The following is an 11,581-nucleotide window of genomic DNA, read 5'->3' as shown; positions in this document are numbered from 1 at the left end:
AGAGAAACTACTCAATGAGCAGATGTCAGCGAATGCTCAAATGGATTTAGTCCTCCAAACCCTTGCCTCAGTCTCTAAGCCCTCTCTTTCCAGTCCTCCCTAGACAGTGTCCCCTTAGTGTCAAGTCTTAAGTGTCGGTCTCTTATGCTAGTTTATGATGATGTTTATGGTACTTGTTTTCTCTTTTTGTTCTGAATTATGGATGGTTGTTAGCAAAATTGAATCTGCTCCCTGTCGTAAAATCCAAACTGTTAAATGGAAGCTTTCCCTTTTTGTTGTATATGCCTTGCTTTTATGCTCTATTCTTAGTCATGTTGTGTGCACATAAGTGGCATGAGTTAACTCAAGCTAGACTTCTTTTTGCTTAAAATCTGTTACTGATCTTTTTATGATGCCAAAGGGGGGGAAATAATTCAGGGTGAACAGGACAGGACAAGATGGGAAACAGACTCAGGGGGAGTACGGCAAATGCCCGTGTCATTTTGGTTCTTAGGGGGAACTTGAATTATAAGTTTGTCATCATCAGGGGGAAATTGATAGGTTACATGTGTATCACTGTTATGTTTTGATGATCTAACAAACTTACTGATAAGAACCAGATAAGGAGCCTGATACACATTCTCAAGAACATAAAGATCAACAAGTCTCCAATTGGGAACACAGTTCAACTCTTCAGAGTCAAAGGAACAACAGAGGGAACAAATAACTGCCAGTTCCCAAGAAAACTGCACAAGTCAACTGCCCCAGCTGTAAAGTTGTTGTCTGCACACGCTACAGTACAGAAACAGTGCAGCAATCAACTTTATGGAGAATGCTCTTTACCTAACTTGCTTACATCATTCTAAGTGATGTCACAAATAAATTATTAACATCAAGGAAGGGAAAAAAAATCACTTGCACATTTAAGAATTGATCAAGCATTCTCTCAAGTCAATCATCAATCTTGCAAGTGACTCTTTAGGGCATCAAGAACAAAGAACAACATAGCAACGGACCAGTTCCCCTTATTGAGTTATTACATATCCTTAGTTGTGGTGTACCTTTGTTGAAGTTCTTTACTTGTAATTCCTACTTAGCTTAGTTAGAAGTATTACGTAGGAAACCCTTTGTAAATCATAAATCCTTGTATTTGCGCCTTTGCTAGAGTTAGTCGAGTTGTAAAGTCTTTATAATAGAATTATTGCAAAGTGTCTTATAATAGAGTGTTACAAGTTAGTGAGAGATTAAAAGCTTAATTCTTAGGTTACTATAGGTTGTAATCTAAAGTTGCTCAGTACTGAAGTTGAAATCCTACAAGGGTAGGTAGTGGTTTTTTATCCCGTGAACTAAAAATTTTCCACGTAAAATTTCTCTGTTTCATTTACTTATTGCAGTGTGCATGTGTCTTGTGAAAACTAATAAAGAACTTGGCTCTCTATATAATTTGGTGGACCCTTAAATTCTATCACTGTGTTAATCTTTAAACAATAATGGGAAAAAAGAATCCAACTCTTTGTTATTTTGGTTAATAATTATTGCTCCATTCAATTCAATGATGTTGAAAACACAGCACTTACAATAGATAACAATCATCCAAACAAGCTCGAACGCCAAACCTAAACTTTGATTAGTCAAAAACAATATTATATAGAACCTAAGTTGCTCGGACACAGGTGGATGTCCGACACAGGTGTGAGTATCCGACATGGGTGTGTATCTAGAGGTCAGATCCTTCGAAATGTAAATTTTAAGATTCGGGGACACATATCCTAGTACGGATATGGGTGCAGGGATCCGAGTAAAAATAATTCAAAAAAAATAAAAGAATAAAAAAATCTCTAAATTATGAGAAATTTTGTTGTAAAATGTGGATTTCTTTTTTATTCTCAAGTTGTAAATGAGTAAAGGATTGATTTCCTATATAAGATATGCTATTTTTTTCAAATTTACCGTAGTTTTGGTTCTGATTTCGGAATCAAATTGTATTTCGTCTCGAATTTTTCCGTCCGTCGTAGTCAAAGTACCCAAAAATGTTTGACCAAATCCGGTAGATCCCATACCCACACTTATACTAGTGTCATATCGATACGGGTGCAGCACCTAAACCGTCGTGTCGGAACAACTTAGTATAGAACTACCCAGGCTAATCAAAGTCTAGAGTTTGAGCATTGAAACTAAAGAATTTCCTTATAGTCATGCATCTAATCCGAGACAAATTCAAATTAATCAGGTGACTTTTCGACACTGGAATATAAAAAAGATATGGTACTCTTGTGAATAAAAATAATATGGAACTCTTGTGACTTTCCAAACAACTCAAGATTCTGGTAGAAAGCTCTAGTCTACAGGCAGAGTAAAATAGGCAAGAAAGAACCAAATAACCAAATTCTTTCTCATAGAATGAGGGAAGAAATTTATTCATATAATCCAAAGAAGAGCCATAAGTATCATCCTTACAACAAAACAAAATGTAAAACCACTAATAACATGGCCTGAGTGTCCCAAAGAAGCAATAAAGTGCAGATTCTGATTCAAATATTCATTCTTCAAACTGGAGTCTGAATCTTCACTATGTATTATACTATCTTGTTCACATTGTTTTACTCCTTCTGGTACATGTCTTGTTGACATTAACGCGAGAGACGAGCATAGATTCATATTGCCTGAAGCTCGAAAACGACTCCTTAATTTCTCATAGAACCTTGTTGAAAATTCAAGTTTCCCTGTGAAATCATTTCCATCAAGATACAAAGCATAAATAGTTGGCATTCTCTCAAATTTCAATGGAATGTTTCCTGAAAGACTATTATTGCTGAGGCTAAGAAATCTCAGCTTCTTCATTTCTGTCATGGAATTTGGTATGTTCCCTTTCAATCCCATGTTAGAAAGATCCAAGATTTCCAAATGTTTCAGTTTCTGCCATTGAATTCTTGTAACATAATCAACTATTGGATTGTTGGATAACACAAGTTCTTGTAATGAAACCATTTCTTGAATTATCTCTGGCAAAACCCCTGAAAATTTGTTATGGCTGAGATCAAGCAGTGTTATACTCTTTAGACCTCCAATTTCTCTTGGTAATTTTCCATCTAATAAATTGTTGCTCAAATCAAGCTTTATAAGTGAAGTCAAATTACCAAAAGTCACAGGTAATGCACCAGATAGAAAATTCCTGCTACTGTCAAATATCAAAAGATTTGTCAATTTTCCTAGACTAGCAGGAATTGTACCAACAAAACTGTTTCCTGAAAGAACTAGGCGCACTAATTTTATTAAGCCGCCTAAAGCTTCTGGTATTTCTCCTTTGAGTCTGTTTTCTTGCAGTACTAAAGATTGAAGATTCTTAAGGTTGCCAAAACTGGTGGGAATTGTTCCGGTAAGACCAGGATTTGATCGAAACTGTAACGATTCAAGGCTGTTTGCAAGACTATTCCAATTTGATGTGGGAATTGTAATTGGTTTGTGGTGAGATGAGAGAAAGCAATTTGAGAAGGAAAGTCTTTTTAGATGCTTGAGCTTGAACAAGTCTTCTCTGAACTCTGCAGCTGAGGAGCAGCTAAGGGAATTGTCATATACTTCTCCAATGCTTAATTCAGTTATGTGCCAGAAGCCATTAGAGAAATCACATGATACTCCCTGTGGATAAGAGTTTAAACAAGATTTCTTAGAGCTAATACAAGCACTATGATCTAAGGAATGTAATTCTTGTTCCAAGCTTAGTAAAGTCGGTTTCTGGTAAATTAGTCCTTCGCGGAAAATAATTTACAGAATGTAACTTCTATACACTGGCAGTGTAAAACAATTCGTATACTACCAAGCAATACGACAAGCAAATGTCGATGAAATATGGGGTTAGTAACATGGCAAATAAAATAGCTTACCTATCATAACATGTCACAATATGTTAGATAGTGGAAAAGTTCTTTACATGTCAAAGTATATAAGTCCAGTCTTTAATTTAGAAAGGAATGAGAAGTGAACTCAGAAAAAGTCTAACTTTGGTTACATATTAGTACTAGTAGAAAAATGTGTTAGATGTTGGAAAGCTACTTAATTACACAGACACTCAAATCACACATTCCCACTGTTTGCAAATCCAAAAGAGAAATACTACTACCTGGAAAAAAAAAGACAACTCGGTGCACTAAGTTTCTGTTATTTGCGGGATCCAGGAAAGGGCCGAACCGCAAGGGTCTATAATACGAGAAGTTGGTAAATTCTTAGCTCTCACTAATTACAATATTTACGAAAAGGGTTTTAAAATATCCATGCATGGCTTTGTCTCATACTGTACTAACTGCTGGAGCAACCCTTTTAACTTATGCTGTCTGAACTAGCATTATTAGTAAAAAAGTTTAAAATCCTATAAGTGCGGTCCGGGAAGATAGTGTATATGTAGACCTTGCCCTTACCCTTGTGAAGGTAGAGATATTGTTTCCGATAGACCTTCGGCTCAAGAAAAGCACAGTTCCAACGGTCATGAAAAGGAAAAATGGTAGTGGAGAAGCCAAGAAGCAGTAGCAACAGCAAAAAAATAAAGATAAATGAAGCAAAAAAACTGTAACAGATAATGAACTAGCATTACTGTGTTATTGATTTCCAATTAGAAAAAAATAAAATTAATGGTAAAATTATACTACCTGGCAAGTCATAAGTTTAGTACCTCTATTGTTGTCCAGCCACAAGGATCAGGATAAAGATATGAACCATTCCACTCATTTCCAACAAAACCTTGAATTGCAGAGTACAATGCCTCTTTCTCATATTTCTCCATTGGAGCTATTGAAGCATCTGCTGCACCCTTGTACATAATATACACCCCAACAAGGACAAACTGAAGAAACATAATTTGAATTTTGATAAAGAAGTTATTCATTGATAATTCAGGATAGCCAAGAATAAGCAGATAAGAAACAGAAGAATGCCAAAAAAAATAACACAAGAAGAGATTTTAGTTGTGGACTTTCATGAAAAAGACAAACAGATCCCAAGAAAAATAAAGAATGCAACAGAAAGAAAATGGCTCAGTCTGTGAATCTCTGAATCTGCTTGTAATGAATATAAAGAAAGGTAGAGATTAGAGTGAATGGAGCACAGAGGATATGAAATTGTCCTGTTTTTGTAGTAATTTATTGCTCCAGCAGTAAAGTTAGAGGAAAAAGTAGAATAACAACAAAGGACAGAAGATCTACAAAGCCAAGCCAAGTACAAAAAGAAACGGTTCTCGAGGCTAAAAAGACGTAGATATATAGCAATAATCATAACAATAACTAAAATAGCAGAGTAGGCAGTAGTGAAAAGGAGATATGAAGAAAGAGCCTTTTAAATCTGGTTGATATTGTTCGATTTGGGTGTGCCCGTACGACTTTAAGATACGTTACTAGGATCTAAGATCTATTTACTTATTTATCCAGCATCTCTTTCGTGTTTTATCGACATGAGATTCCCCTGGTGTCACACCGCCTCATGCAATATATAGTCTTGTGATATTGCTAGCTGCTTCTGTTGTCTGTTTAATTTATTAGAGCCAACGTTTATAAACATAATTAATGTGTATAGCTTAGTGGATTTATTTTGTAGGGTTAAAAAGAATTTGAATATTTGTGGTTAATGAAGGATTTGTGCTTTGAAATGGGATTTGGGTTTTGAAGGGGACCAGTTTAACGTCGTTGGAGTCTGGACCAGTAACCAGTTTCCATGCAGATTGCAGAAACGAGCTAATGCTTTCTTGTGATGCATGTTAGAATATTTTATTATTCTTTTATTTTCTTTCCTCCTTTTATTTCCATACCAGTAGTTAGAAGCGGACCTATATACTACCGAGAGGGGTCACCGGCATCCGTAAAATTCTGTAAAAACTTTACATATATATATATATGTATATGTCTTTAGAAAATAGTGATATATTAGTAATGGACACCCTATATACAAAGCAACTTTTGGTTGAATCCAAAAGTGCAACCCCGACCCTCAAATCCTGGGTTCGCCTCTGCGGCAATAGTATTTATAAATATTCTTGAATTTTCTTAATATTAGATTTTTATTGCTATATGTTGTTGTATCGCTTCGTTATCATATTATTTTGTTGTTGTTACTGTCTCCTTCCATGCCTTCCATACTATCATATTTCTTTTCAATTACTGATGTGCATATACAATCTTGAGCCGGGCAGTCTATTTGAAATAATCTCTACTTCCACAAGGTAGGGATAAAGTTTGTGTACACATTATTCTTCCCAGATTCCACTGTGTGAATTGTACTGAGTATGTTATTATTGTTTCTTCCTTTATTTCTTCGGAAAAGGCCTAAAATGTCACTCAACTTTCAGAAACGAATGGCATGAATAGACCATTTCTGAAAGTTGAGTGGCATTTTTAGGCCTTTTCTGTTATTTTTTTTTATCATTAGACATAGGACTTATAGTTTCTATTTTTCTTCACTGTTACTCTTCCTAGTTCCCTCCAATGTTTAAAGCAGCTCCCCTACTTTGATAAATAAGGGTGATAGTATATATTGATTAGGTATGGTATTATTGCAGATTAGGTTGGAGCAAAGTCTGACAATATACATAATAGTAGTACTGACTAGACTTGGAGCTATAAAGTTTTTTAGAGGAGGCTATGTAATATAAGGATCAAATAATGGGTACTCTTCAACTTTATTGTTTAAACATTAAAGGGATTTCCTTTTGAGTTGCAACTAGACTAATGCTTTAGAAGAAGGTTAGTACGTAGTTTGTGTTTCCTTTATATTTTATTATGCGTAGATCTATATTACTATCTGATGATGTTGCTTCTGTTTCAGTTTGGTGATTACTTTGGTATTACTGCTTCTTTTCTATTGACTTCTTTAATATTGTATTTCATTCTTTAAATTGTTGTGATTATGCTTGCCTTGAGCGGGGCTATCGGAAATAACCTCTTTACATGCAAAAGGAAAAAGTAAAGTATCCGTACACACTATCCTCCGAGACCTCACTTATATAATTTTACTGAATATATTGTTGTTATTGTTGTTATTATTATTGTTATTAGACTAATGTTGTACAAGAACATTTTCACTATCAAAGTCATCTAAAAGATACTTATATGTGGTCATCTATAAAAAGTGAGATTAGTAATTTAAATTGTAAAACAGATTAAATTGATAGTATAAAAAAGTTGTATACTTGTAAATGTATATAAAATTAAATATATTTTTTTCTTAAGAGGGTAGCATAGGGGGTGGTAGATTATTGAAGGATTACTGTGCTCTACTTGTTTGGTTTAAAGTATAAACTATAAAGTGCTGTATTTATCAGCTTCAGCAGTTGTTGCAATGAAAATTCAAAAGTCAACACCTATGCGAAGAAGCTACTCAGAAAGCTTTGTGTGGACTGTGGACCACAGCGTGGCATAAGACTACGCAGCCTATGAATAAGAAAAGATGGGCTTCAGCCCATGTCATTTTGCTACTTTAGCAGAAAATGACCAAGCAAATAGCAAGTCCAAAATGGTACCAAGTTTCTTTCTTGTGCTATAGTATTGGACCATTAATTCCTTCTTTTCTGTCTTGACTTTTTGTCAATACTGCTCCTTAGCCTATCCTCCTTCCTAGTTAAAAAATCAGAAATAACCAAATTTATAACCGGTAATTGAAAAATAACTATAATTTCAAAAGTAATCTTATTTTTTCATGTAAAGATATAATCTGAACAAAAATACCCTTAAAAATTCAGAAAAATTCCATCATAATATGCTGGAGTTCGAATTTTTATATATGAGATTCCAGTATAATATGTTGGCGTTCTAACGAAATATGCGGGAGGTTTAAATGGAGAAGCTCCATAATCTAGCATATTATGTTCGAATTTTCCATGCTGGAGTTCCAACATAATATGCGGGAAGTTTAAATGGAGGCGCTCCATAATCCAGCATATTATATTGGAACTTTCCGTGCTGGAGTTCCAACATAATATGCGAAAAGTTTAAATGGAGGAACTTCATAATCCAACATATTATATTGAAATTTTCCGTGTTGGAGTTCCAACATAATATGCGGGAAGTTTATATACATGAGCTCCATAATCTAGCATATTATGCTGGAACTTTCCGTGTTTCAGCAAAATAATTGCTATTTTTCAAGAATTTTGTAAACGTTGGCTATTTTTCGATTACCAATCCGAAAATTAGTTAGACCGTGCTACTTTTACTCCTTCCTGGGATAAGGAAAAGAAGTGCCAGTAAAGAGAGAAAATTACCTGACGAGTTGCTAGTTAGTATCTTAAGACAATAATATACTTCAATGACAAACGCTATAGCCATTTGTCCTGTTAAATCTATTTTTTGCCCCCATTTTTCCTGTCACGCTTAACCGAATAGAGTTTGTTAAATATTTCAGAAAGATCAAAATTGCTCACTTTTGATACACTTAAGGATTAAAACTGTTCAAGAGTTTATTTAAGAGACTATTTTAAACTTACCCCAAATATAAGAGACCATTATTTTGTCATTTTCTCTCAAGCTATGACATAAATAGCCAATTTCATTTCTTTTCTGTTAGGAGGGGGCAGCTAAAACATAAGCTTGATATTGAGCATTGCATACAAATTTCATTTCTTGTATGAAGAAACAATTATTCAGACATTTATGATTTAAAGAGAATAAATGGCTAGACAATTTGAGCCACAACCCATTTGACCCGTCCAATCCGCCTAAAGTTAGGCAGGTTATTGATTCGCCCATTTGTTAAACTCAGTCCATCTTGACCCAATACATTTAAGCGTAAAAATAGCACGGCTATCCAGTTTTCGGACTAGTCATTGAAAAATAACCAGCATTTGTAAAGTCATATGAAAAATAGCCACTATTTACTGAAACACGGAAAGTTCCAACATAATATACTGGAGATTGGTGCACTTGTGTATGAACTTCCAGCATATTATGCTGGACCGGTATATTAAATTGGAACTCCAATATATTATGATGGAAGTCCAGTATATTATACTGAAAATATATTGGAGTTCCAGTATACTTATGATATAACTCCAATATAATATAGTGGAGTTCCAGTATATTTTACTGGAATTTCAGTATATTATGCTGGAGTATTTTTCGGATTTTGAACAGTATTTTCGTTCAGATTTATTTTTACATGAAAAGTGGCTAAATTTCGATTACTTTTGAAATTGTGGCTATTTTTGAACAAAGCCTCATTTAAGGGGGGGATTTGCATCTATACCCGCTTTTTGTGTCACGTATTAACTTGTGCCAAAATTGCAAGCATACCCGCTTTTTCGCATAACTTCAGCATACGGGGCTGAAGTAGCAAAGGCATTCACGCAAAACTTCAGCATTCTAGTAGTCGGGCCTGAAATTCAGCTCTAGAGCTGAAGTTTTTGTTTTGTAACTGTCGAACTTCAGCTCTAGAGCTGAAGATTTTGTTTGTAACTGCGAACTTCAACTCTAGAGCTGAAGTTTTTGTTTGTAAGCTTTAGCTTTAGAGCTGAAGTTTTTATTTTGTAACTGTCGAACTTCAGCTGTAGAGCTGAAGTTTTTGTATGTAATTGGCAAGTTTTTGTTTGTAAGCTTCAGCTCTAGAGCTGAAGTTTTTATTTTGTAACTGTCGAACTTCAGCTCTAGAGCTGAAGTTTTTGTTTGTAAGCTTCAACTCTAGAGCTGAAGTTTTTGTTTTGTAACTGAGAAACTTCAGCTCTAAAGCTGAAGTTTTTGTCTTTGTTACTGGGGAACTTCAGCTATAGAGATGAAGTTTTTGTTTGTTTATAATTTCATTTGCCACACCATCTTGACCAAACTGAAAGAAATAATTAAAAACAACAGGAGAACACTGCACCACAAACTTGCAAACTGTGTTAGATTCTTTACTTTGCATAGGATCCACGAAACCTTGTAAATATCCTCAGAGAAATTAGAGAGGCAGATTCAATTCAATCCATTCATTCACTTTTTTGTCCTTATACAGAACTGTACGATTATTTGCCTGAGTAGTTTCATGACTTTTACTGCTGCTACTTACCAGATTAGGTAATTACGAGTAGTAATTAATCAAACAAATCACCAAGTCAGTTGTGTATATATGCATGTCACGTGATAAGAAGTGACGAAGAAAGCAAATTATGTGTGTGTCGTGATAGGAAGTAACCAAGAAAGCAAATTGGTTGTTTCGGATGTATAGGTTGGCGTGAAAATTTATAGGATTCACCGGAGAAATAAGAAGAATCAGATAGGGATGAACCTTACTTCTGGAAAAAGAAAAGATAAAACTTTGAGGAGGAGAAGGAGGAGGAGAAAGGGGGCTGAAGTTATTTAAAAAGTGGGTAAAAGTTAAAAGTTTTTAAAAAAATAGGTATAGGTTAAATGGGGGCGACCAATTAGGGCGCCCCGTGCAATTTTTACCATTTAAGCTCATCTAAAGTTGGGCTAATTTTTAGCCCAAATTAATCTATAAGTAACTTTTACTAGAATAACTTAATTTTTTTTATATGTTATATATGACCATAAGAAAAGAAAAAAAACTATTTGATAATTAAAACATTCATAAAAAAATAATTCACATTAATTTAGACTATGATCTAAATTTTAGCCTAACTTGACCCAACCCATCTCAGCCCAAGTTATTTTTGGGTGTTCATTGACTAGCCAATTTTGACCCTCCCAAACCCGCCCATTTGACAACCCTATAAATTGCAGAAAACATGCAACTTCCTTTGTAGAATCAATTAACATGTCTGGATAATTAACTATGCCACTCTAACAAAAAGAATTTAAAGGTGAAGTATTGATTAACCCCACTAGTCAATATCTGGTAGGTTCAGTTGTAATTGAACAATAAAAAAATTCTGACCAAATAGAGAAAATAGAGTAGACATGCAATTGGATGAAAACTCATCAAACTAGTAGTAATGAGGAAGAAAATATTTTTTTTGGTAATAAAGACATATATTAAAAACACATACTAAGAGTCATTACATAGTACATTACAAATGAGAACTGTTCTGGGACACGTAGTTCCTAGCTTGTCCCTTTCCAAAATAGAAATAACAAAAGTAGGAGGAATAAGATAAGTTGTTAAGCTTCCAAGTGTTGGTAAACTGCTTCCATTCTTCGCCATTGAATCAGCGGCCTGGTTAGCCTCTCTGTAGACGTGCTATAGTGGTGGATCACCTGCTCTACTCAATAGGCATCTACAATCATCAATTAGATTATAGGCACAATCCTTATTATCAATTAGATTAATGAGCTCCTTACAATCTGTTTCAATAGTGAGAGGGAGGTAGTTGTTCTCTATAGCTAATTTCAGGCCATGTAGTAGCGCTAATGGTTCCATATAAATGTTGGTTGCATGTGAAATATCCATGTTGTATCCCAAAACCCATTCTCCATTGCCCCGTCTGATGATTCCTCCTATTCCACCTTTACCCGAATTTCCAAAGCACGATCCATCCACATTTAGTTTATAGATATTTTGTCCGGCGGGTTCCATTTGATGAGGATGGTATCTCTAATTATTGAGGATCGATTTTGGTTTGTGGCCAGGAGTTTATATTCCATGGCTTTGTTAACAATGTTTTTTAATAGGAGAGGTTTGCTAGTGTTGTTGAATA

At 34.8% G+C, this 11,581-nt stretch overlaps 1 protein-coding gene across 1 annotated transcript; it reads right to left on the bottom strand.

Moving 5' to 3' along the window:
* Window positions 1-2,248: 2,248 nt before the first annotated feature.
* LOC107822521 (uncharacterized) lies at window positions 2,249-5,401 on the bottom strand. The gene is made up of 2 exons (XM_016649080.2): window positions 4,643-5,401; window positions 2,249-3,615 (listed from the first exon to the last, which is right to left on the bottom strand). The coding sequence occupies exons 1-2, from the start codon at window positions 4,853-4,855 to the stop codon at window positions 2,398-2,400; spliced, it is 1,431 nt and encodes a 476-aa protein (XP_016504566.1). The 5' UTR covers window positions 4,856-5,401; the 3' UTR covers window positions 2,249-2,397.
* Window positions 5,402-11,581: the final 6,180 nt, after the last annotated feature.

The sequence above is a fragment of the Nicotiana tabacum genome, chromosome 8, assembly GCF_000715075.1.
Source record: "Nicotiana tabacum cultivar K326 chromosome 8, ASM71507v2, whole genome shotgun sequence".
In the NCBI taxonomy this organism is placed as follows: Eukaryota; Viridiplantae; Streptophyta; class Magnoliopsida; order Solanales; family Solanaceae; genus Nicotiana; species Nicotiana tabacum.
Note: the sequence above shows the minus strand (reverse complement) of the source record. Positions and strands in the feature narration are given on the sequence as shown.

What these genes read in the sequence shown, in the direction of transcription:
- LOC107822521 (XM_016649080.2), bottom strand. Translation starts at nt 4,855, where the DNA reads ATGAATAACTTCTTTATCAAAATTCAAATTATGTTTCTTCAGTTTGTC. An exon ending in GTGGCTGGACAACAATAGAG is followed by an intron (nt 3,616 to 4,642) that starts GTACTAAACTTA and finishes TCTTATCCACAG; the next exon opens with GGAGTATCATGTGATTTCTC.